Below are 27,242 nucleotides of genomic sequence, written 5' to 3'. Positions count from 1 at the left end.
ATTGCGCACATTCAGTCCAGTACACAGTCTCGTTTTATCAAGGAACAAAAGAACGAATAATCTATTCATTTCATTAAACAATCACCGCCAGGTGTACAAAATATATTTCTCCGTTTATATATATATAGAATCATGTTTTATTACGTTAAATCTTACAACAAAAACACGCACACATTATAATTACCATAATTGTTATTGGTTGTTCATTCATTAAAGGAAAATAATTATAGATTAATATATATATAGTTTTAATATGGATATAGAAGAAGGGTGCGCAGTAACCACGGACACACTTATTGCAAGTGACGATCCAGTTGAGTATTCTACCACCAGGAAAAGAGCACGTGTAAGCTCGAGTAACGAAGATCATCAAAGCGACATTTGTACTAGACGTTTGCCCCGAAATCAGATAACTTTTGTTGCGCAGGTTATTTTAATCTATGGAATCGTGGCTGTATCATTGTCACAACTTATTGTAAGCGCGAAAGACAAAGAGTTGTGGATAATATTGTTAAGCACGTGCGTTGGCTATTTATTGCCGTCACCGAAACTTAAATACCTACCGGGACAGAAATCGCTGGCACAATTGTCGTCTGCGACAAAGTTGTCTTCTGCTGACGGTAACGGAAACACACCATCCGGGTCTTCGGTCAGTAGTTTGTTCCATACACATTCTAGTTCCAGACAGGCTGGAAATGACTTTTCTTCCACATAGGCTTATCTAATCCCAGCAAAGAACGCTAAGATATTTTTTATAATAAAACAAAGAATCAGTATATTAAAACTGTGTATTTATCAATGGAAACGGATGATCAGTATCTAAAAAGGATTTACAGTGATCCGAATCATCCGGGTAGCTTTTCTGGACCAGGGAAACTGAAACAAGTGATTGATCACGAAGGCAAGCGCGACATCAGTCTAGGGAAAATAAAACATTTTCTTCAAGGGCAAGATACTTACACATTAAATAGACCTATAAAACATAAATTTACGAGAAATGCAGTCATTACCAGAGGTATACGCGACATGTGGGATGGAGATCTCGCGGATATGACTAGATTAGCAAAATGGAACAGTGGCGTGAAGTTCTTGTTGGTAGTCATAGATGTTTTTTCACGTTTCGCCATTGTAAAACCTTTGCATGATAAAAAGGCCGACACTGTTTTAACAGCTTTTAGAAACATTGTATCTGAGAATGGGAAACCACGAGTATTTCGTTCAGATTTTGGTGCTGAATTTAAAAACACACAAATGGCGTCCTTTCTAGCAAAAAACAACATTAAGCATGTATTTGCAAATCCTCCAATAAAAGCAGGGTATGCTGAGAGATTAATATTGAGCTTAAAGCAGTTGATATTTAGATATTTACATTTCAATAACACTTTTGTATACGTCGACAAATTAGATACTCTAGTACGAAACTACAACTACAGGGTTCATAGGTCACTCGGTGTAAGTCCCAGTGAGATAAATAAGTCCAACGAATCTCGTCATTGGAATGAAATGTATATTAACCGTCCTTACAAACAGAAAATATATTCTGCTAAACCAAACGAAGAGAAACTCAAAATTTTACCTGCTAGAAAATTTAGATTCAAGATTAATCAATTCGTTCGTGTGAGTATAAATAGGCGTACTTTTGAAAGAAGTTTTGATCAGAAATTTTCAGATGAAATTTTCAAAATCAAAGACCGCGAGATGAGAAGTAATATACCCGTGTACTACCTCCAAGACCTCCAAAATGACCCCATTATTGGGGCTTTCCACACATCAGAACTGCAACCCGTTTCTAAATCTGAGGATAGTCTGTTCAAAGTTGAAAAGATATTAAAACGTCGCGGAAAGGGAGATAATCGTGAGGTTTTAGTGAGATGGAGAGGCTACCCACCCAAGTTTGACTCGTATATCCCATTGTCTTCACTGACAGACGTCTAAATCTATGTTACCATAGTTACTACGTACAACAATGACTTTGTTTACATTTCGTTTTATCGCATATACATAAAGAGAGTGATCCATTCACACCCCATTTAAGATGTAGTTGTTAAGAGGAGAACTGCTACTCTCATTATTCAATAATCTATTGCTTAAAAATAACTTTGTTGGATTATAATGAATGATAAAAATTCTCCGGGACAATTATTCGATCTTTATGTGCCAGATTATCAAGCTTGGAGTGACTTTTATGAGAAAAAACTTCGGCGCGAGAATAAAGTCGGATTAGGTTTTCAAACTGAACAACAGGCACTTAAAAACAGAGAGCAGCAACAACAGCTATTACATTCTCAAATAGACAATCAGTTCAAAAAACCAGAAAATCCAGGACCCAAAATTGTAAACGTAATTTCTCCGACTGAACAAACTGTACAGCAGGCAGAGAGTGTAATGAAACAAAGTAAAACTACGAGTAAGGGAAAACAAAATAGGGCGGATATAATTGCCACACCCAGACGACCTAAAAAAACGAATAAAAAGAAAAAAGCTCGTATTGATAAAAGTAAGAAGACATTCACATACCGCAAATTAAGTGATATCTTCAGTCGCCAGAAGTGAAGCTTTTAAAGTATTCGTCCGCCAGAATGTCTGTATTCACGCCTGACGGAGGGTTTGACGTAGCACCTCTTGGATTGGATATTTTTTCAGTACCGCCAAACCAAGTGGCTTGCTTAGAACAGTATTACGAAGACATTAGGCCTATAAGCCAGTATCAAGGGTTAAATCCTTTAGTGTTTGAAGTAAACTTGCAAGGGGACTATTATACTCATCTTTCACAGAGTCGCCTATACCTTAAATGTCGTCTGCTGAAAGGCGATGGTAGCCGATTTCCTGAACAGACTGACGTTCCCGTGTATGTTAGTCCTGTTAACTTAATGTTTCAAGCAATGTTTTCGGAAATAGATGTAAAAATGAATGGGACTATGGTGAGTACATCCGGGAACTTTTATCCATACATAGCTTATATCCAAACGCTTTTAAATACAACACCTGATATGAAGAAAACGTCATTGACCAGCGAGCTATGGTATCAGGACACTGCAGGAAGTTTCGATGAGGTCAACCCACGGGCAGCTAACTATGGTTTGTTTAGCAGACACAGATTAACCGAGGCATCTAGACTATTTGAAATGTCAGGCCGTCTCCTTAGCGACTGCTTTCTGATGGATAGGTATCTTTTAAACGGAATCAAGTTGGACATAAGCATGAAACGATCATCACCTAAATTTTGCTTAATGAGCTCAGAAAACCTAGTACCAGCATCTGATAACTATCAAATTGTGATAGAAGACGCCTTTCTCAGATTATGTAAAATTAGGGTAAATCCTGCAATTCTTGTAGCTCATAATAAACTTCTTAAGACAGTTACAGCAAAATATCCGCTTATAAGACGAAGTATAAGGTGTTGTAATGTACCACCAAACCAGACCGTTTTTCATTGGGATCATATAACTGAATCACCGCTTCCAAGATTTGTTATTGTCGGGTTCTGCTACAGCGACTCTGTGGCCGGAAGTTATAACAGAAGCCCATGGAACTTTATTGACTGTGACTTAAAACAAATCAGTTTATCTGTGAACGGTAAATGTCTTCCCACTGACCCTATCCAGGTGAACTACAATGAATCTAACCATGGCGAACAAGTCTTACAGGTATTTGATAGAATTCTCGAATATACACGGGGTTCAAGTTTTCCATTTGAGCGTTCAGAGATCGGGAGGGGCTATGCACTTTACCTATTTAACATTGACCCGGAGTACAGTGAAACAATGCAGTTTCCACTGCAAAAGAATGGAGAATTATCTGTCAGTGCAAGGTTCGGCACTGGGCTAGACAGAGGGGCGACTTGTTTGCTATACATGGAACGTTACTCTCTCCTTCAGATTGATGAAACAAGAAATGTAAAGATTCAATAGGTTCCGTATGTACGTACGTGCGTGTGTTCCTGCGTATGTTTATATATATATATATGTGTGTGTGTGTGTGTGAAGTACGTTATTACATAAATGAACAACATACAGAACTATAATATGCAGCGAATACTTCACGCTGTTTACTTTAATTATACTCGCGGAGTAATATACCTTTTATTATTATATAAATAATTAAAAATGAAATGTTAAAACAAACACAATGTAAATGCAGACGCATTGAACGACATTTATGTTATATATCATTGGAAATTTAAACGGAAAGAAAAAAATATAAGGATTTTCATTGACTATTTACTGAATGATTCAAATGTGTAAATAATACTTTTTTTCAGTTACATTTATATTTATGTATTTACTCCATAATTTTATGTATATTTATTGACAAATGTGGGCACAACGTTTCTAATTAATGCGACTTTTGTAATACACATGTTAGTTTAGTATTACTGTAGTGAAAAAATAAATATTTAAGTAATACGTTTTCTCCTCCTTTTGTATGTTCCATTGAGAAGCGATGTGTTAAAATGTTGTTACTTTGTGCATGGTAGTAGCACTAAATGATAGTAACACTAAACGCCAACTGTCATTCCTAAGTATTGCTCCAAGATTATTCCAGACACTGGCCAAAACTTATTTTTCTCTTTTTTCACAAAGTGGATATATCTAAATGTGCAAACGTTAAGTATATTACAAAAAGAAAACACGGAGATCATTATATAAATTAAAATTATTTTAGTGATTTACAAGTTCACTGGATTAGGAATTAATTGGATATTAATTACAATGTTTACCTGACCATCATAGATTTTTCAAAACATGATCTGACTTTATGATTTGTGTTTTCGTTTCCATTTGATAAAAAATAAAACTTATTGGATTTATTTACCAAAGTGTTCCAAATAAAGAACAAAATTGTATAGGCTAACATTAAACAGTTCATGTAAACTATGTCTAGTTCCCAAAGTGACGATTTTTGGGAAACATTTGACAGTAATTCTGTGGATGAACGTGCATTCCAGAATGAGCTGCAAAGGTTAAACAATGTGTTCAATATTCCAGCCGTGTCTCAAACGAAAAAGTATGTGTGTAAACTCTGCAACACAGAATTTAGCAAGAATTCGAATCTAAAACGGCACGTTGACGGCAACAGGTGTACTAAACGTCCGAAAACTGTCCACTCTGCAACGCCCTACTATGCATGTCCATTATGCAGTACAACATTTGCAAACAAATTCAACTTGGATAGGCACTGCAGACAAAAGTCCTGCATAAATGTTGCTAAAGAAAACTCGACTGAATTAAATTGTAATAGGTGCAACAGAAAGTTTTCCAAAACATTTAATTATCAAAGGCACATGAAAACAGACTGTTTGAAAACAAAATCTTATATATGTGATGACTGTGGGAAAACTTTCATGAAGGAGGGTTGTCTCACAAAACATCAGAGAAATGATCTTTGCGACAGAGGGCGTCACTTGAATTCAGGAAACAGTGAGGCCAGTGGTAGTAGTTTTTTGCATGGGAAACCTGTATGCTTAGCGTGCAACAAAAACTTTGCCAACAAAGCGTCCTTAATGAGACATAAGAAACGGAATGTTTGCCAAACAAAATTTGAAAAAGTGTTTCAGTGCAATAAATGTAAGAAAATGTTTTCTTCCGCTGCGTACCTAAAGCAGCATTACAATAGAGCACATCCGCTAAATCAAGAACGTAACCCAGACCATGGCAGTGATGGAATTCAACATCAGCCCAACATAAATGACGAATACGATGACATTCCTTCACAAGACAACTATGTCCCATATAACGACGGTCCATTAAAGCAGTATCGTTGTACTTTCTTTGGTAATACCATGATTCGGTACAGACTAACTACGGTAGATGGAGAACAAAATGATATGCTCTACTTCTTTGGAAACCGGAGGGAACAATTAAAGAGTAATATCACACGGGAGATGAGTCGTCTTCGTACATTGAAATGGTATGTGGCTGTTAAGGTCAAAATGGAAAGGGTCAATGTTGAGGGTGCGGTTGTTGACGAAGCCACTCCAGTTTTTAGGTCTGTCACGAAGCCTATTTTGTCAGAGGAAAGCATAAGTGAACAGATAAACGATGCGTATCTGAAAATGATGAAACACTTCGACAGTTTTCGCGAATCTGGATCAGGATGGCGCCTGAAATCCGTGGAGAACATGGAACAAACCCTTGTAACCTACCGCCCCCTCCGCGGATCGTGCTACAATTATGTCATTCCCGACACACTACTAAGAAAAAACTGCCTCCTTAACGTCACGGGACCTCCTGCTTTAGACGGCGACTGTTTCCGTTACTCACTGCTGGCCGCCCTTCATACAGATGAGGAATTGGTAGGAAACATCCCTTGGGCAGATCTCCACCAGTACAGAGACACGATTTCTTTTGAGGGTATAGAGGGTTCTGGTAAACACATGCCAATTACGGACATTGAGGCCTTTGAAAATAAAAATAACATTTCGATCAATTTGTACGGCTATGAAGAGTATGTATTTCCGATTCACATATCTTCAAACAAACAGAGACAAAAACATGTGGACTTACTAATTCTTCAGGGAAAAAGTGATGTTGATGATGGTGATGATGATGGTGATACTGAAGATGTTCATTTCGCTAGTATATTGGACAATCGAAAATCACATTACTGTGTCATTAAAAGCCTCAAACGGCTAGTCTCCTCACAGGTTGGGCGTCATTGTACCGATATTTGTAGGCGTTGCCTCACCCCTAGATACACAAATGAAAGTATGGCTGAACATGAACTAATATGTTCCAAGGACGAAGATCATGTTCTCTGTTCTATGCCTGTAGGCTCACAAAAGTGGCTAAAATTTCGCAATTATGGCCGCCTTCTGAAAGTTAGTTTCGTCATAGTAGCAAATTTTGTCTGCTATACGTCACCTTTGTATTCTCATGATGAACCTACGGAAGGCTATGAAACTAGAGAAAGAAGATTGGATCCGTGTGCCTATTCATACCAGAGGATTAGCATTGATGGGTCTCATCCAAAAGAACCTGTTGTGTACGTAGGGTCGGACGCAGACGACACCATGGAACACTTTTTGGCAGATATGGCTGCTGAGGAGGCGGAAGTATTTCAGATTACAGAGAGAACAGTCCCTACCATTTTGTGTGACGACGGTTTAAGAAATCTACAGTCTTCCAATGACACGTGTTTCGTATGCAAAGATCCATTCCTTCCTGGAGAACGACAAGTTGTAGACCATTCACACGTCAGTGGTAAGTATCCATCCTATTACTAGCAATTCACTTATTGAAAGTAATCTTTACATTCAATCAAAAGACATCGTTAAGTTTTAAATTGTGACTGCCAAGGCCCAGGTATATCACCCTGTCGGCCACCTCCTTCAATGTAGAATAGGAAAAAAACACCCTTTTAGTTCGAGTATGGTATTTAAATGCCTCGTATAATAAAATGAAGTGAGTTTCATTGTGATTTACACTTGCCCAAACTTTGAAGGAAAACAAAAACTAGTAAAGAAGAATTAACAGTGTACACAACCCTGTAAATATTAACATTCAATCTATTTAGTTTCTTATTTTGTTTTGTTTTACAGGAAAAATAAGAGGGCGCTGTCACAATGCTTGTAATTTGCGGTTGAAAGAGGCCAATTTTCTTCCAGTTGTTCTAGAGGTTGGTAGGATTAACTTTACCTTGATTGTTCTATCGATTAAGTTTAAGTTTAATGTTCTCACCTTTATATTTAAATATAAACCTTACTCTACTGACTGTAAACAGTTAAGTTCACTGGTGGTTTAACTACTAGTTTTGACATATGAGTAAAGATTTATTTAGGGGAAAAAAAATAAAACAAATAACCGTTAACAAGGAATGTAAATGTCCTTAAAATATGTTTTAATAAAATAAGATAGCTTAATTAAGTAATGTTTTAAAGTAAATTATAAACAAGATAACTGTACACCGCTATTAAGATGTCACCTGGCTTAAGCAGCTCAACTCCATTAATAGCTCCCCTTGACTGCTTGCTTCTGTATAGGTAATATATTCATGGTGACAAATCGCTGAAACGTGGTTCAGCCTCTTCAGCTGATGCAATCATGAATATAATCGAATCTACTAATATTCATTTTTCCTTTCTTAAATAGAAATACATTTAGCATAGATATATATACTTATATTTAAAAGACCCCTAATCATAATATAGACAGAAAAATGTCTGCCTGATTTTGTTAGCGGTTAAAAAGTGCTTATCTTTAACTACAGAACTTGAGTAAACACGAAGGCAGATTGATCATGCAAGCAATCGGAAAGTTCGGAGCTGATGCTGTTGACGTTATACCACAGACTCTGGATACATTTGTCTCTATATCCATAAAGCGCTGTAGATATTTAGACTTCAGCCGTTTTCTGAAAACGCCTTTAGATGATTTAGTGGACAGTGTTAGAGCGAAATCTGGGTTTGATGCTTTCCACTTTGTTAAAAGAAACATACCAGCCGAATACCTAGATATCAGCATTGGAAAACAGTACATGTTTACGGATTATCTTGATTCTTCATTTCGTCTGTCTGAAACCTCATTACCGCCGCTTTCCGCCTTCAGCGACCGTATCAAGGATACACACCTAACTGATGAAGAATACCGGCATGTGGAGCGTTTATGGACGTCATTTCAGATGAGTGATATAAACTGCTATATAACACAGTATTTGAAAACAAGATGTCTTCTCTTCGCAGACGTCGTTGAAGATTTCAGGCAGGTGTTGATGCACGACTTCTCTCTGGATCCCATGCATTATTACAGTCTACCGGGTTACAGCTTTGATTGTTGTTTATACAGATCCGAAGTTACACTTGAACTTATGACTGACGAGGACATGCACAATACCGTACTACAAGCGTTACGAGGTGGGGTAACTGTCGTTGGTTCTCCAAGAATATGTTCAGCAAACTCACCAGGTCTGCCAGATTTCGATCCAGATTCTCCTGTCAGCAGAATATTGTTTTTAGATTTTAATTCGTTGTACCCGAGCTGCATGATCGACTACCCACTTCCAATATATGGCTTCCGGTATCTAACCGAGTTTGACATAGACCGATTGAATATCATGGATATCCCCAAAGATTCTGATAAGGGTTACATCTTCGTCGTAGATTTAGAGTACCCAGAGGTAAACAGAGATACATTGTTTCAACTAGGCAGCATTTATTGTTTTATGCCATAATTTACACTTAATAGAGCACAAGCGTTGCAACGGTTTACTACCTTCTGCAAGGTCATTTATAAAGATATCTTGAAGAATTCATGTGTCTATAAGTTTATACCAGTAGTCACTTTCATAGTACTCACATTTATGGATTTTGCGAGAAAAAAGATATCGCACAAAATGTATGGGCGAGTTCATTTAAAATGTTAAGAAAGAAAAGGCCTACATGAGACATGATACTGGTTTCATTAAAAAAGCTACAGTATATATATATATATATATATTGCTGAAATCAAAATTTAAAATCCACAATATGTACAAACTCATAATTATTATGTATGACATAATTTCAGGAATTACACGATAGAGATGACGGTTATCCAATGTGCCCAGAAAATGCTGTAATTACAAAAGACATGTTGTCTCCATATACTCATCAATTGGCAGAAAAGTGTGGAATAAAGCTGAAGGACGACCGAAAGCTGTGTCAAACCTTTCATGATAAAACAAGATACGCCACGCATTACCTAACGCTTCAGCACTACCTGAGTCACGGCATGGTGCTGAAAAGAATACACCGCGTTATTGAATTCACACAATCACGTTGGCTTGAAGAATTCATGACGTACACATGTACTAAAAGAAAGGAAGCCACCAACGAGTTCGATGCTATTCTGTACAAAGGAATAGCCAATCAATGCTTTGGTAATTTAGTTTTTATAAAATATACCATAACTATTCATAACCTTGCATTTGATATTAGTTTGATATACATTATAAGCTGCAGTTTTTTTTAAACAAAACAGTATTTCTGTGATATCATTGCTTTTTATACCGCTACTTACTGAGCAGACGTTTTGATGAAATAATATGATCCGCGAATATGTTAACGAATATATATTAGAACCCTATGTCATATTAAGTAGAAGATCCTATACTTACTTCTTACACCAGATTTATACCTTTTTTTTCGTGTATTCTCAGGGAAAACCATTGAAAACCAGAAGAAAAGAATTAACGTTCGCATATGTACGAATGCCAAACAGCTGGAACGCCTGGTCAGGAAACCAACGTTTGCAGCTGCGCGTGTATTTTCACCAGATCTTGCAGCTGTACAGCTTTTCAATCGGAAAGTTCTTCTGAACAAACCGATATCTGTTGGGTTCACCATCCTTGAAGTATCTAAGCTACGGATGTTCCAGTTTTATCACGACTTTCTGTTACAAGCCTTTCCAGAGGGGACCGTGACTGTTCTTTACTCGGACACTGATAGCTGGTTGATAAATGTACAAGGCAATCATGACATGGACTCAATTTTACGGGCAAACAGAAACAGGTTCGATTTTTCATCTCTTCCAGATGACCATCCCCTGAAAGATGACATGAACAGAAAAACACCCGGCAAGTTAAAGTTTGAATTAGGAAACAGTATATGCACTGAAAGTATAGTTTTGTCTAGTAAATGCTATTCTCTCTTAACTGAGAATGGTACCAAATCTGCCCTCAAAGGGGTACAGTGCAATGTTAAACATGAACGCTACAAGGAATGCCTGTTGAGCGACACAAGTTATAGTGGCACAACGAAAAGTGTTAAAAACTTCGGACAATCGTTGTATCACGTCAATACACAAAGGCGCATGCTCACGCCAGTTGACACAAAACGTTTTTATTTGTCTGCAAACAAATCGTACAGTTACGGCCACTACAAACTACTTGAAAACTTATAAATACGTGCTATGTGACCCGACTCAACTCAACTCGGCACGTATTTTATTTTCAGTCAGGTTACAGACAAAATTGCTATAAATGTACATACAATATGGGTAATTGTAAACAAATGAAACTAGAAAAAAACTTTTGGGCTTATTATGTCCCATTATAAAAGTGCGAAATACTTCATATTTACTGGTTCTCGCTTACATTGCACAATATTGTCACGTGGCTTTAAAAAAAAAACAAGTTATAAAGAAATTGAATTTTCTCAGTTTGACCGCATACATACATACTTAAGGAAACAGTTGTTAACGGATCAAAATTCAATGTGTATATATTGAGCAGTTTATTTTATGTTTAATTGATTCCATGCCTTTGTCAAATTTTTTATTTCTTTTTCTAACATATGTTCTAGCTTTTTTTATCCAGTCCTTGTAAATAGTTCGGCTTGTTTTACCATTTGTTATTTCAGTACATTTTATCTTAACATGTTTATGCAAATTCATTTCTTTTCCTCTGTGATTGTTTTCTTTATCAGGATATTTAAAACTAGAGTATTTCAAGTTGCGACAGCTTCCTTTCGGTATAAGAAGTAAAATATTTGATGTTGTTTTAAAAATAACTTAATTTTCTCAAATAAAATGTCATTAAGAGTACTATGTTTGTATGTTGCTTTTGTTTGGTAGAATAAACAGCTTGGATGGCTTTGGTATATAAGAAAGTATCAACTTTCTTTCCATATATTTGGGAAAAACACTTATAGCATTAAACACTATATTTAACACTAGACAATGCGCATTGTGGCTAAAATATCAAAAAGGAAAATATTTTCTAGAGGTAAGTCGTTAATTTTATTTATTTTAAAATGTATCTGTTTTAATTGAATACAATGCGTTAATCGTCATTGTTTTAAATCTTAAATATATATCAAACCATTCGATTAGAAATTTTACTGTGTCTACTTAACATTACTTTTAAACATAATCATATCGCCATAATACATATTATAATCCATGAAGTAATTAATTAATTGCAGATGGGTTGCCGCCAAAAGCAAAGAGGTGCCTTGATTTCACTGGGATGGCCTTGCCCAAGAAAAGACATATAGAATGTATGCCTGACATGGATACTGCTGCTTTACCAGGGTACCAAGGAAACGGATGGCTTAGGGCTGTAAAGGTCAAACTTATGGATATACCATGGGAAGGAACAGAACACGGTATGTGTGTGTTTATTCGGTTCTGTCTTTTATACACTTGCAGATGACGTAAAACACTGCCGTAAAACACTGTCGTGAAATTAAACAATAATAATAATAATAGTCATCCTGTGTCAAATGATATTTCAAAATTATGCTTCTATTATAATAATAATAATAATAATAATAATTTCAGGAATATCGGCACGATCTATTACCCTCAAATCTCATTCAGACCTAAGTCCAGACATCATAGACTTGCTGACTCCATGTACAGTGACACCAACTGAGATGACGGCTAATGTAATGGTGTTCGAATATTTTACTTGGCTACCAACAGTCGTGTTGCATAAAATAGTGATGATGTGTGACATACAGAGCGCATTAAGACTTTCCCAAACGTGTCGTCTGTTTTTTAGAATTATAGATACATGCTGGTTTTGGGAAAGTCGTTTATTGCAGGACTTACAAGTCACTTCTTTATGGGGTGCAAAGTACTACACAAAACTTAGACTTGTAAAAGGAGAGTATCAGGAACTGTTTAAGTTAAAGCAGAAAGGACTTATTTAAGCTTGTGTTGTGATGGTTGTATTATTTACACACAATTCAAACCTTTACAATATGAATTAAACAAATAATTCTTCATCTATGTTATGTTGTTTTATTTCTACTATGTCCTAAAATGTTCACGTAAACAATGTTTGGTCATCTTACACAATATTTCAGCCGTCCATGGTAAGTGAACCCTATTATGTATAGGGAAGAGAGGACATACTTTATTATTTGATCGAAATCGAAGAAGAGAAAGTGTATTTAAACGTGAAAAAGTAAGGATGAAGTATTTACGAGTTATCACGTAAGTAGTCATTTTGATTCTATTATTTTTAAGAACACTTCAACTAGTAAATAGTATCACAAATCCCGTCAGTGGAAGTCAAGTATCACCACTGCTGGCAGGTATTGGACAGAAATAAGGAATTAAAGAAAACAAGCATATTTTTTTTTATCAATGATTGATGTAAAATAAGTTCAACTAAAAATGAAATTGATCAGTAATACATTTATCATACTTTGAATCGTTCTATTTATTGCTTCGTTTTTTTTTCCAGAAAACATATTGAGGAAAACCATGTAAAAACTGTGGCAGGAAAAAGCAGATTTCTAAGTTTAAAGAGCGCAGAAATTTTGATAAGCAGAGCTTTATCTCTAGCTGAAAATGTGACTGTCACACGGGACAAAAACTACCCTGATACAAGAAGGAACATTATTCTGAAGAACTATTATTCCACGGGTTTTGATCAATGTGGACATCTTGTACAACGGGTGAAGGTGGTTGTGGATGTAAACCGTTCCGTGATAACAGCTTTTCCAATAAAGTAAAGAATTTTTATTTTATTTTGATCTACAATTATATAATTAAATGAAAACACATATAATTATACAAACATTTAAACTTTACAATCTAATTAATTCAAAGAGCCGCTTATAAATTCTCAAAATGCTTTTTATGTTTGCCGCATCTGCACCTGTTGTGTAATGCGGTCTCTTAAAAGTAATTAAGAGCTCATCAAATTAATAGGAGCACAGTCCGATATAAGTGTGATCACGTGACGATGGTCCAGCGGTGTATTGCGGTCACATCAAAAGTGATCGAGATTACATAAGATTAATCGGGAGCACGCGTTCTTGATTAGCGTGATCACGTGGCAATGGGCCCAGTGGGACATATAAGTAAGATGATTTGTTTTAATTGCTTCATTCTTTTTTAAGTGCTGATAAGTTGATTACCCGTTTTAAAGTGCTAATTAGTTGATAAGTAGAATGCATTTGATATTACTTATTTTGCTTGGGACTTTGATGCCATGTTGCACATGTCAGTGTCAGTGTAGTGACAATGTTATTTTGTGTCAGGTGAATGGACAAGCGGGTGAAATTGTTTTGAGCAAAAATGTGACAGAAAAATGCAAGGATGCGACGACGCTGTCTGCGGCGGGTGATGGATTTGTTGTCGGATTTAGGCTGGAAACGTCAAACAGAAGGAAGGATGTTCATATAATTCTACCAAAAACAACTTTGAGCTGTAGTGACGTATTTACTACCTTCGACACGCACTATGCGACGCTAAACGGAGATGTTTGTGTCCACGTGACAAGTACACATCCAACTTTGCCGGTAAGTCATATTTTAAACTACTTCTAAGTTATAGATTCAAATGAAATTAGCAAATACTATGTAGATTTGCTGTAATTTTCTACTTTTTAATGCTCAGCAGGTGTACATATTCCTGGCTGAAACCGCTACCACCAGTACGAAACTAAAAATGGCTAAGACATTTATTTTTGTCAGTGTTTAAGTGAGATACATATAGATCATAGTCTCTCATATTTCTGAGAAGAAAGGTAATGTGATATTATTTTATCTTGAATTTATTTGTATCTCATGCAAAGTGAGACTTTAATAAAGTTTATTATCTTACCTTACATATTAATAACAATTTCAGACCGAACGTAAAAGACCGCCCATCTATCCAGTTCCGGTTCCGGCAGACAGACAGGATGACGGTAATGGTGATGATGATGATAACGATGATGATGATGATGATGATAATGATAATGATGGTGATGACAGTAATGATGAAGATGGTAATGATGATGATGATGATGACAGTAATGATGATGATGATGATACTGGTGAAACGGATACGTCCTCCACTTCAACAACCACAACAACAACAACAACAACAACAACAACAACAACAACGGGGTCTTCCATAACGACACCAACTTCTACTAGAAGGATGATAGGTAATAGGCAATATTGACTTTTTTCAATCATTGTTTATTAGGAGAGTGATTAATTTGAATTATCATTATTTATTAAATTATCTGCAGTCTTGAGTATGGAAATTATTTGCAGCTCTTATACACGTATTACGTCAGACAAAACAAAAGGTTGATACTATTTGTTTTAATCATAAAATGTATGACAATTAGATTTATGTAACATTGACTTATACCGATGATATATACATATATATGAGCCGTGCCATGAGAAAACCAACATAACGGCTTTACGACCAGCATGGATCCAGACCAGCCTGCGGTTGGTTTTCTCATGGCACGGCTCATATCAATTTTAATGTTTGCAATTGTCTTTTATAGATGTATTATATATATTTTCAGTTATCCAAGCTCATTTCCGGTATGAATGGGGCCTGGCCGTGGCCATTACGGCGATTATCGGAACTGGAATTATAATTCTGATCAGAATACGCATCCGCCGTCGCAGACGACATGAACAACCGATACAGCTGAATGAAGTATCGACGACCACGGATGACTGGGTAATTAGACCAGGTACTGTTCCAAAGTCACCTAGACGGAGAACCACCTCCTTGGATTCTGTAGTGTTGTTTGCAGTGAACGAACATCAGGATTAAAATTTGAGTGGACTACTTCAATTGAGAAAATTTTAAAAGTAAAGTTAAAGAATGGATAATGAAAATTTCAAAAGTAAAATAAAAAAAATGGATAATTAAAATGATCATTTATTATAAAAGACTGAACAATAGTTGAATATAACAATTAACATATATGTGCACAGATACATAGATTATTCCTTTTAAACATTCATGATATTTCACAAGTGTTTTCCTAAAAGTGGATATATAGACTTTTACTAATTTTAGAGGACTTACAAACTTGTGAATTTTTAAAAGAAATATCAAGAAGACACGTTTAATATCGAGGACAGAAAACTAGTTAAAAAGTATTTAATACACACAAGTGTTTACCTAGAGATGGATATATAGACTTTTACTAGTTTCAGAGGACTTACAAACTTGTGAACTTTTAAAAGAAATGTTAAGAAGACAGGTTGAACATAGACAGAAAACTAGTTAAAAAGTATTTGATACACATGCACACAAGAGTTACTTATACTTCTGAACATAGTGTTTCACAATAAATGTATGATTGAAAAATAAAAGTTACAAATTTAACTTTGTGTTAGTTCTGTGTATTACGTATTGAAGGATAATAATAATAATAATAAATCGGCTCGTAATGCAATATGGTGACAATTTTAAATGACAACAGGCTGTAGTGTGTGGGTTTTTTTTCCTGTCTCTTTTCTTGTGTTAAAGATGAACATCAAAATTTGAATTGGAAAAAAATAGATAGCAAATAATATTAAGTATCCAAAATGATACACACGTATTGTTTAATAGATAGTTGTTACTGATATGAAGATAAATTCCTTCTTTATGTATCAAATTTCAATAGCGTAATTAACACTTCTGAGAGTGCTCTATATATTATATTGAACAAAAGAGTATTTTTATAGCATTTTCTACATATTTAAAAGAAATGACATAAATCTGAGTCGTGCAGCTTTAAGTTTTTATACGTTTGAAATGCAGTGAAAGAGATACATTCGTTTTATCACTGACTGGTAAGAGTTTAGCAAATTCGTTTTCAAGTGTGAAATGAATGTAAGAACAACAAGGCACAGAAACTCTCGCGTACTGTGTACCAAGAAAAGCCCCACAGCTGCAGTCTGTTTTAATGCTTGATGTGTATATCACATGTCCATTATTCTCTATCCCCTTACCAAGATTGATTTTGTGCAATATAGGTTTTAAATCACTACCAACAAATGAATGTTCAATTATGTCACAGCTGATGTAGACATCTTTTCCGTCCAGCAAAGGCTCATCAAGAGGCTGTGTAATGGTAACATGGTTTAATGAAAGGGCCCAAGTTCCTTCAAATCTGAGATCCCTTGCAAATCTTACGCGGAAACTTGATGCAGTATTACCCGGAAAATAAATCATGGAGTCGAAATTTCTTACAATGGCGTTAAACTCACTATCCGTGTCCATATTCATTGGCTTATACACGTAAATCTGGTTTGTTTATAATTTTTGAGACAAGAACACTTTGTCAATAAGGCTTCCACCGAAAAATTGTTTTTGACGTATTCAATTTCCCGCCTACATCGCTTTTTGTACAATTGTGTCTGCTCTTCAGGTCGATATCTACAAATGATTTCGGAACATTTATACTCTTCAAAGCTAAGATAAAGGCGTCATATCCGGGAGGCTTTCTCTGAGTCTGATTAAACCTGGAACTCACAGTCGCTTCTAGAAGCTCGATTATGTTTGATTTTGAGTCTAGCAATTTTCCGTTGATCAAAATATTTCCATTGGCGCAAATCCGGATAGAATTATTTCCAAAATTAACAATATACATTAAGAGTCTACGCATCCCCCTTATTTGACCTGCAGGATAACTACACTCTATTGTTCGTAACACTTTTTGAATTATGTCTTCATATTCTGAGTAACTGTCGTCAAGGACGTCTTCACGTATCCTCGACTCTATTTGTGGTTTAACGCACTTATACTGATCATTAGTCGTAGTTGTTGTCGGAGTATTCGTCGCCGTCGTCGGCGGCGGCGGCACTTGCGGCGTCGATTGTTGAATGTTGTCCGTTTTCTTTTCCTTGTTCGAAATTAACTGCTGGTACTGAGTTTGAGGTAGTAAAATTAGTTTCCTTACCCCCTCCTCGTCCATTTGTGTCATACAATGAAAAGTGATTGAAAAAAACTTGTATCAAGTGTTTAATGGATACACTGTTTCTTAACAACGCACTCTTTTTGTCAGAATTAGAAATCCTTCTGGAAGCTAACTTCCTCAGTATATGTTTGTATCTGTTAAGTGTTAGTAATTCAGACTCGGATAAATCAAACACGCCTTCCAAAATATTATACGCTATTTCTGATAAAGTTATTATTTGATCGGATGAGGCCGTTTCTAACACCTTTCTACGCTGAACACAATTTTCTAAAGTCCTTAAATACTGCAGTAAATGTATGTGTTTCCTGATCCGATCCATGACAATGAATTTAACAATTGAAACTGTTTTAAGTAGGATTATTTACCATTTAGCTTATCTCGTATACAATAGGAAATTCCCCTGGCAAACAATTTGAACGGAGCTTATACAGTTTGTTTGATGACCTAGGTGAATTGTCTATAATAAGTGGGTTTCCAATATTATTGTCTCCTGACACCATGTCGTAAACTTTAACAAAGTTTTTTGCCTTTCCTTTATGGCAGAATAACTGACCTCCTAAAACGGACAACTGCATCCTGTTTCGCAATGTAAATAACATTATGTAATGCAGGTTCGTTGAAATTGTTTTGCTATATTTGCCGCACATGAATATATTATGACTTGTCATTATAGAACTAATATTGAGATGATGGGATAGCATTATTACGAGATCACAAATAGACTTTGACTGTAGTAACTCGTAATATAAATCATCAAACACTATCAGAAGATGAGTTTCTGCCTCGGCCCATTGCTCAATTGTTGCACGATCTGGCAGACCTTGATAAAAACTTATGTTAGGTACAGTTTGTCCAATTTCTGTGAAAAGTGACTGGTAAACATTGTAACAGAATACTACCCTCGACGGAGGCATAGAAAATGCCCCTTCAGACTGTTCTAGAAGTTTCTTTATGTATGTAGTTTTACCGCACGAATTCATTCCTGAAAAAATAGGTTGCATTTATTTCTTAAGCAGTAACAGTGTTCAGTTTTACGATCTTTTCGCGCGCGCCAAAAAAAAAAAAAAAATATTAAAGACGAAGAGCGTTAAAAATCTTTACCTATTAAACACATACTGAACGGCGCAACAAATTTTATGAGCGACTCCGTCTCAAACCATTTAATATTGTTGCAAGTAGCAGAATCAGTATTCTCTGTACGGCTGGTGGAAAGGCAGTCTGAGAGTCGCGTTCCATCCTGGACATGACACGCAGTAGTCGTAGAAGTATGATAACTTCTCTCGTTATGATCCCCAGTACCAGGCGCCGCCGGCGCCGGTTCTTCGCCTCCTTTGTTTGTATCATCATCAAAATTGTAGGAAATATGTGTCTGGTCGTAGTCGCCACTTTCTGAATCGTTCATTATTTTTTAAGCATTTATATCATTAATTACTTTTTGTGTAGTTGGCAATAATATCAGTTAACCGTCCAGCGCACAGTGATATGTCATAACGAAACCTATGGTAAGGAATAAGGTAGCTTAAAAAATACAGATGAACGTAAACAAGAATCGAAAGATACATAGTATGTCTTGTTTTGTGAGAACAGCAATAATTTTGTACACCTGGCGGTGATTGTTTAATGAAATGAATAGATTATTCGTTCTTTTGTTCCTTGATAAAACGAGACTGTGTACTGGACTGAATGTGCGCAATCTTATTGTACTTCTAAATGAATAAAGATAAATAAATATGCATTGTTTCATGTTTACAGATGACGATTAAGAATACGCAATGTTTACGGATTAAAATTAAAGATGTTTATAAATTACGCAATATTTGGGGATTAGAGTTACGCAATGTTTACGATTACGTAAGGCTACACAGCTCCGGCTCCGGCTCCAACTCCCTCCTCATGCTCCAGCTCTTTCAAAACCAGTACCCCCTACATTTTCCATACTACTCACGACGTCTTATCTCGAGCAATCAACATCTTATCTCGTACGCACGACATCTTATCTCGAGCGATCAACATCTTATCTCGTGTGCATGACATCTTATCTGGAGCGATCGACATCTTATCTCGTTCGCACGACATCTTGTCTCGAGCGATCGACATATTATCTCATGCGCACGACATCTTGTCTCGAGCGATCGACATATTATCTCGTGTGCACGACATCTTATCTTGAGCGATCGACATCTTATCTCGTGCGCACGACATCTTATCTCGAGCGATCAACATCTTATCTCAAGCGATCAACATCTTATCTCGTGTGCACGACATCTTATCTTGAGCGATCGACATCTTATCTCATGCGCACGACAACTTATCTCATGCGCACGACATCCTATCTCGAGCCATCAACATCTTATCTTGAGCGATCAACATCTTATCTCATGCGCACGACATCTTATCTTGAGCGATCAACATCTTATCTCGTGCGCACGACATCTTATCTTGAGCAATCAACATCTTATCTCGTGCGCACGACGTCTTATCTAGAGCGATCAACATCTTATCTCGTGCGCACGATATCTTATCTCGAGCGATCAACATCTTATCTCTTGTGCACGACATCTTATCTGGAGCGATCAACATCTTATCTCGTTCGCACGACATCTTATCAATATATATTTAGGCCCTTTGTGTGAATTCAGATCATTAGTAAAAACATACGACTGCCACCGTTATTGCTTTTGTTTCGATTATGCTTATAACCATTTCACGTGTTTGCAGGGTTATAATTTAAATAAGCAAACTGATAAAAAAGGCAGCAAAAATTCTGTGATGACGCAAAGAAATAAATTTAGGTCCTTGACAAAAAAAAAAAGATTTAGTACGTCGGCCTCGTCCATATATTAAAGAATTTTCTTGCTTTCCCTTAATTCATGCATGCAATTTTATAACTTTTCTGCGCGAATTTATCAGTCGAACTGCGATTTGTCGCTATTCTAACATGCAGAAAGCATCATTGATTACGTTCATTTAATATTGAAGATAGGATGATCAATTATGTGCATAAGATGTCGTGCGCACGAGATAAGATGTTGATCGCTCGAGATAAGATGTTGATCGCTCGAGATAAGATGTCGTGCGCACGAGATAAGATGTTGATCACTCGAGATAAGATGTCGTGTGAACGAGATAAGATGTTGATCGCTCGAGATAAGATGTCGTGCGCACGAGATAAGATGTTGATCGCTCGAGATAAGATGTCGTGCGCTCGAGATAAGATGTTGGTCGCTCGAGATAAGATGTCGTGCACACGAAGTAAGATGTTGATCGCTCGCTTGATACGACTTTTCGGCTATAATGAACAAAATCCGGATTCCCTGGCCGAGTCCTATTTTCATATAGGCTATTTGTGACTTGAAAAGTCTTAAGCTAAGACAAAGAAAGCATCATGCCATAAGAATCTATGTTTTTCGGCGACGCCGTCTAAATTCGTTTTCGTTACCTATGCCACGTGACTTCAGTTTGCGAATCAAACTACTTGATAACGCATTATAGATAATTTATCAAAGTGGAAGATTTATGCAACACTCTGCCTGATTGGACGAGAGTGTCAATTTCTTTCACTCTGTTGAATGTGCTACGCTGAGTGAAATGTAGACAAAGCGTTTATCCTAAACGACGCTGTTCACAGTTTTAAAGTTAACTTTGGCTCAGTATATTTAGCAAGAATATTGATATATCTCAAAATGATAAGTAAGTTTAATGAATATGATAAAAACCTGTTCAAATACCAACATATATCAAATTAAAGAATCAGCTGAATACGGTCTGCGTATCACATGAATAAGGGTGTGATAAGAGTCTTTTATGTAGAGAAGTGCACTTTAAAAGATTTTCCTTGTTACAAATGTAGTCTGTATATGAAAATGTTTCTTGCTTTTGTGACTTATTCAGATTGCATATTAAAATAAGTACTTGTTTGCTTTGATATATTTGTTATATATTATTTAACTGATTTATTATACATGAATATTTCTCTTAAGTATGGTATGCAAATATTGAACTCAGTTGAAATCTGTTTTATTATATATATGCTATATAATGACTGAATCTCATTACACTGAAATGAAGGTACTCTGCATACAGTTTATCTATGTGATATGACTACGATCAAACATTACTTATGAAACAGAAATATTGAAATAATTGCAATTGTATGTTTTGCTTGACCTTCACTTTTTTATAGGTGTGACGTCATTGTCCAAAGATTCATAAATAGCGAATATGCTATTTGTTAAAGCGGGATCAGTTGGCCTATTTTAGAAATAAATAAAAATATTAAATAAAAAAAATCCTTTAATTGATTTTTCTCATGTATTCTAATCAAACTTGATTTGCAGCATCTTTATTAGGCCCGCAGTCAACTTTGTTCAGCTGGGACATTTGAGGGGACCTTTTAGGGGCTGCTAGAGCTAAAACTAGAAATGCCTATATACAGTGTCTCATGAACAGCTTGGCGGATCTTTGTCATACTTGGTCTGGAGCATCATTAAAAGGTCCTCTTCCAAATTTATTTATATAGGAACTTGGGCCCTATTAGGGACCACTATAGCTAAAAGTAGATATGCCTTTCTTCGCATTAACCACTAAAATGTGATGGATTTTTATCAAACTTAATGTGTAACAATATCGTAAGGTCTCCTGCTATTTTGTTACAAATGGGGATAGGGACCAATTTAGCTAAAAATATAAACACGTTTAATGACCTCTTCTCATGAACCGCTTCATGAATCTTCATCAAACTACTGTTGTAATTATTCGTCTAAGGATAAACGAAACAAAATTGCAACCCTACGAAACCTTTGCGAAAAAATTAAAAGAGAACCATTTAAATTGTTAAAGTGCGGTGTTTAGTTTTACAATTTGAAAAATGTTAGATGAAAGATGAATGTTAGATGAAAAATTCATAAACTTCTTTCCTTATTACAATTCGCCGACTATCATTTTTAAAGATATTTCTTGTTATAGAATGTATTTGTATGCCAAAAAACTTACATTTAAGTCAACTTTGCATATGCTAGAAGATTCTATTGCTTTATAGAATGTTTTCGACACTTACAAAAACCATGACATGCAACATCTTCACCAGCTATCAATTTATAGCATGTTCTGGCTCAGTATTGTTTCGAAAGTTTTAACAGAATTGTACATGCCAAAATCAGATATATTTCAATGGAATGTTTTAGTTATTCTGGTATTTGCAAATAAATGGCCTTTTAGTTGTGCCAAAGCAATTTTTTTGGATTTGACCTAATTTACTAAAGATATCAACAAAATACATATATCATGTATCAAATAATGACAAAGTAAATAAAACCATAGTTTTGATATCTCAGAATACCCTACTATTAAAAAGAAAAAAGAAAAAAACGCTCTCCTGTAAAATTTAAAAAAATGCACATAGCAGGTTCTGGCACTTACCCCTCGATATATACAATACTGTGGAAAAAAAAAGATCTTAAAATGTATGAAGCGTAGTGAATGCTGCAAAGTAAGTCTTTATGCCTTTTTAGTTGTTTGGATCTCATTACTTGGTAATATGGGCATGAGTTGCAGTGTCATTGAATTTGTGAAATAAAATAGGAATAACAAGAGCTGTCTCCATAGGATGACACATGCCCCCGATGGCACTTTGAATGAATAGTTATGGCCGATGTTAGAGTTTAGGACCTTTGTCCTACGGAGCTGGGTCTTGCGCGCGACACGTCGTCTTACTGTGTCACACATTCATGCGTAGTTATTTTAAAATCCATGCATGAATGACAATGATATGGACCGGACACGCCCATCAATGCACTATCCTTTAACGTCTAAGTGTGACCTTGACCTTTGAGCTACGGACCTGGGTCTTGCGCGCGACACGTCGTCTTACTGTGGTACACATTCATGCCAAGTTATTTGAAAATCTATCCATCGATGACAAAGATATGGACCGGACACGCCCATCAATGCACTATCCTTTAACGTCTATGTGTGACCTTGACCTTTGAGCTACGGACCTGGGTCTTGCGCGCGACACGTCGTCTTACTGTGGTACACATTCATGCCAAGTTATTTGAAAATCCATCCATCGATGACAAAGATATGGACCGGACACGCCCATCAATGCACTATCCTTTAATGTCTAAGTGTGACCTTGACCTTTGAGCTACGGGCCTGGGTCTTGCGCGCGACACGTCGTCTTACTGTGGTACACATTCATGCCAAGTTATTTGAAAATCCATCCATCGATGACAAAGATATGGACCGGACACGAAAATTGCGGACAGACAGACCGGCAGACCGACAGACGGTTCAAAAACTATATGCCTCCCTTCGGGGGCATAAAAAGCACCTGATAACTCCGTTCGAATAGTAGAAACAGACAGCAGCTTCATACTGTAAATGAAATGATTTAATGGAAGAGTAGCGAAACAATTTTCCGATTTAAAACTTAAACCTCTTTCGGTCAGCGGTGTGAAGTCTAATTACTCGCTTATACACTTACCATTGCTACATCGCATACAATGTATTGTTCAAGATTGTACGATACTACACTATGTCTACCTCTCACATGTACTTGTAATTACAGTGTTAAAACCAAGATGTTGTAAAACTTGCCAATCGATAGTTAAAAACTGATATAACTTACGACCTAAAATTACATTAAAGCTCAATCTCGATTTTCTCAGCTACAGCTGGGCTTAATTCTATCAAATATCGAAAGAAGCAATAAAACAGATCAGGCCAGGGTATGAGGCTAGTGCCAATGTTTGATTTTTTTTGTCTTAAACACCACATACCTCCACCTCCTCCCCTTCATAAAAGCTGTTACAAATCATTTGTGCAAATTATTTAGACTGCATCTTTTTCGGTCTCCTACTTACGAGGACATGTTTGAAGAATTATCAGACCTCGACGTTTCAGTCGTTCAGTTAAGACGTTCCACTCTTTAATGAAATTTATTAGCAAGTGCAGTGAGTGATAAAACACTTCTGTTGCATATGCATATCTGAAACTCTGGGATACGGTCAAAATAAATATTTTACATTTGCTTAATGCAGATTTTGGTATTCCTAATCCTACAGCTTAATAAATATTTCACAACTGTAATTCATTTAATAATTTCTACTGTAGACCTTTATTTCACTGTAAATGTTCATCTTGCTTAAATGTAGATAAATACCATACTGGTTAATACCAACAAAAGTTTTACCATTATTACAATAAATGGATGTCAGGTTAACATGATTTGATATCCTTTCATGATCGTTTCATGATTCAGACACGCCAGTAAAGAAATTTTCAAAAGATTTATAAGATATAATACTGAATCAAGTTACCGGTAAAAAATGTCTACTGTCTGTGTCAAAATAACAGTATATGTTATCAGATACATTTGCGTCATAATCTAAACGCCCCTAAATGCAAAAAAAGTATCTAAAATACTATGTGAAACTGCTTTCAAATGTAAATAGCGAAATGCATACCCACAAGGTAAGTTTTTTTCCCTTTTAGTTGCTTGGATCTCATTACTTGGTAATATGGGCATAAATTGCAGTGTCATTGCATTTGTAAAACAAAACGAGAGAAAAAAGCTCATAATAACTGCGTTCGAATAACATAAACAGAAAGAAACCATAATACTGTATATGTAAGGTAATTCAAAAATAGCAGTACAAAACAGTGTCTTATACCAATGAGCACAGACACTTGGGGTTCGGACCTCCACACACCCCATTCTCCTACGCCCCTCAGGCCTGGTTAAGTTTAGCCAATATATTTTAGCATTTTACCATGTATTGAGCATAGGTGACGATCATAAAACGCATTTTGTAACATTTCAGCGTGTTTTTAAAAAATGCATTTTTACCATCAATGCTCTCAGTACTAGAAGATATGCAACTTCTCACGAACAATGGGAACACTTGCTTGCGCTGGACCCTCGTTTTGTGTGGTGCATGTCATAAACCGGGAACCAAAATTGTTACTCTTACGGCTATGTTAAACCAGATCATCACTTCTTTATGTAAACAAACCTCGTGTAACACGTGGTGAAGCGATAATCCGGTTATAATGCAGTCGAAGCGGTATCAATTTTCACCCCCTGGTACCGGCGCCCCCAAGTACAGGTGGCACTCACACATACAGCGCTCGATAAGCAATTTTGGAGGAGCGGTGGTGTACGTATTTCTTATTGTATCTCCGGTAATTCAAAACTTTTTGTAAAATGATAGATATCTGAGCCCTGGTGAATAATTGATGACTATGTTCCGTGAGTGTCACAACATTTCATCTTGAAATAAACAAAATACGGCGAGTTAAACGTGGACGTTTGACTCAAAAATGTCAAATGTAAAAAAAATCACGTAAAATACTCAGTAAATACTCCAGATGTATTCATTTTTGATACAGCTTCGTATAGTCATATCTTCCTACAATAACCAGTTCAAATTCCAAGACTTAATTTGTTATATTTAAAGAATGACTCGTGTTGAAAGAAGGTAAGTGGTTTCAAAACGGCACTCACATCGCACAGGTGTGCATTTTTTTTTGACGCTCACCAAGTACAGCTAGAGAAAGGTCTTCAGAAATGTGGAGAAATCGTCAGCTCTAAGGCAACTACAACGGAAAAGAGATGAATCGGACTGGTTAGTTATGTGTGGTAGAGATTACACCACCAAGAACAGTTTGATGTTGGATTAAACAGTAGTTAATGGAACTAGTCATTACGTCTCATGTCTGCTATTAAATCGGAATGACTCGCATCGATTCATGAGAGAGCCAAACAAGAACTCATTAATTGATAAATTCCTTGAATTAATAAGATATTAAAATATGAGCGTCTTTTGTACCGAACAGACATTTTAACAAAATTCTTTGGTGGCTGATATATGCCATTCCGTCTTTCCGCTAATTTTAGGCGCCGATTTATAACGTAAATATCGACTTTTCGCTCAGCGCCCCACTAATTATCATGTTTTCAATCCACGCTCTCGCCCTTTCTTATTCCTAGTATTTTCTGTATGGAGAATCGCAGACAAAAAATTTAGATTTAATATGTAAATCGTCGGGGGGAGTCGAGCGAAAACTGGCTGATCAGCGGGCTCCGAGCAAGAAGTTGAGGTTTGAAAGGCATAACATTGGTGGGCACCCGGGCACCCAGCCGCTTTACATCTTGAATCTCACTCAACGCCAGCACCCCCCCCCCCCCCCCCCCCCCCCCCCTCATCCCCATAATCGTGTTTTCGCTCCGCGTCCCACATGTTATCGAATTTTTGCTCGCTAACCACTCCGCGTTTAACTTTTTTTAATTCTCGTGTTTTCGCTCGACGGGGTCGCGTGGCGAATTGATGAAATGGTATAAATCATCCACCGTAAAAACCTTCTATTTTTCTGTTATGAGTGTTTACTGAATCTTAAATCTAATGAAACAAGTAAAATATTTTCGTTCAACATTTATTATACATTCAATGTAGGCGTATGGTAAGTTGTTAAAATTAAAGAAAAGAATAGAAAACTTGTCAGTCCGTTATAAATGAGTTTTGCTAACTCTAATTAACTATAATTAAACATTTATTCCACACCCCAACGAAAAAAGTATCGACCTGGCTCTATATATATCA

The 27,242-nt window shown here is 36.3% G+C and overlaps 2 protein-coding genes and 1 long non-coding RNA gene across 4 annotated transcripts in view; 2 read left to right on the top strand and 1 right to left on the bottom strand.

Annotated features, from left to right (window-relative positions):
- Positions 1-798: 798 nt before the first annotated feature.
- On the top strand, positions 799-1,935 carry LOC128555806 (uncharacterized). Its single transcript, XM_053539644.1, has one exon. The coding sequence runs from the start codon at positions 799-801 to the stop codon at positions 1,933-1,935; it is 1,137 nt and encodes a 378-aa protein (XP_053395619.1).
- A 2,519-nt stretch (positions 1,936-4,454) lies between these two features.
- Positions 4,455-12,710, top strand: LOC123544936 (uncharacterized). Of its 2 annotated transcripts, XM_053540039.1 has the most exons (7): positions 4,455-7,202; positions 7,541-7,617; positions 8,209-9,114; positions 9,504-9,855; positions 10,135-11,700; positions 11,900-12,082; positions 12,258-12,710. In XM_053540039.1, exons 1-5 carry the CDS (start codon positions 4,877-4,879, stop codon positions 10,875-10,877), a joined length of 4,404 nt encoding a protein of 1,467 aa, XP_053396014.1. In that variant the 5' UTR covers positions 4,455-4,876; the 3' UTR covers positions 10,878-11,700; positions 11,900-12,082; positions 12,258-12,710. The 2 variants fall into 2 exon arrangements, with proteins under 2 accessions (XP_053396014.1, XP_045187034.2); XM_045331099.2 differs by having other exon boundaries at positions 10,135-12,082.
- Positions 12,711-15,592: 2,882 nt separating this feature from the next.
- The window catches only part of LOC123544939 (uncharacterized), a 52,533-nt gene continuing 40,883 nt past the window's right edge, over positions 15,593-27,242 (bottom strand). The window contains exon 5 of the long non-coding RNA XR_006685205.2: positions 15,593-18,622. This is a non-coding gene — a long non-coding RNA (uncharacterized LOC123544939). The remainder of the gene's footprint in view (positions 18,623-27,242) is intronic.

This window comes from Mercenaria mercenaria, chromosome 1 (genome assembly GCF_021730395.1).
Source record: "Mercenaria mercenaria strain notata chromosome 1, MADL_Memer_1, whole genome shotgun sequence".
NCBI lineage: Eukaryota > Metazoa > Mollusca > Bivalvia > Venerida > Veneridae > Mercenaria > Mercenaria mercenaria.
Note: the sequence above shows the minus strand (reverse complement) of the source record. Positions and strands in the feature narration are given on the sequence as shown.

Excerpts from the sequence above, each read along its gene's own strand:
- LOC128555806 (XM_053539644.1), top strand. The coding sequence starts at position 799 with ATGGAAACGGATGATCAGTATCTAAAAAGGATTTACAGTGATCCGAAT.
- LOC123544936 (XM_053540039.1), top strand. The coding sequence starts at position 4,877 with ATGTCTAGTTCCCAAAGTGACGATTTTTGGGAAACATTTGACAGTAAT. Across the intron at positions 7,203-7,540 it reads AGACCATTCACACGTCAGTG|GAAAAATAAGAGGGCGCTGT; the intron begins GTAAGTATCCAT and ends TTTGTTTTACAG. Across the intron at positions 9,115-9,503 it reads TAGATTTAGAGTACCCAGAG|GAATTACACGATAGAGATGA; the intron begins GTAAACAGAGAT and ends ACATAATTTCAG.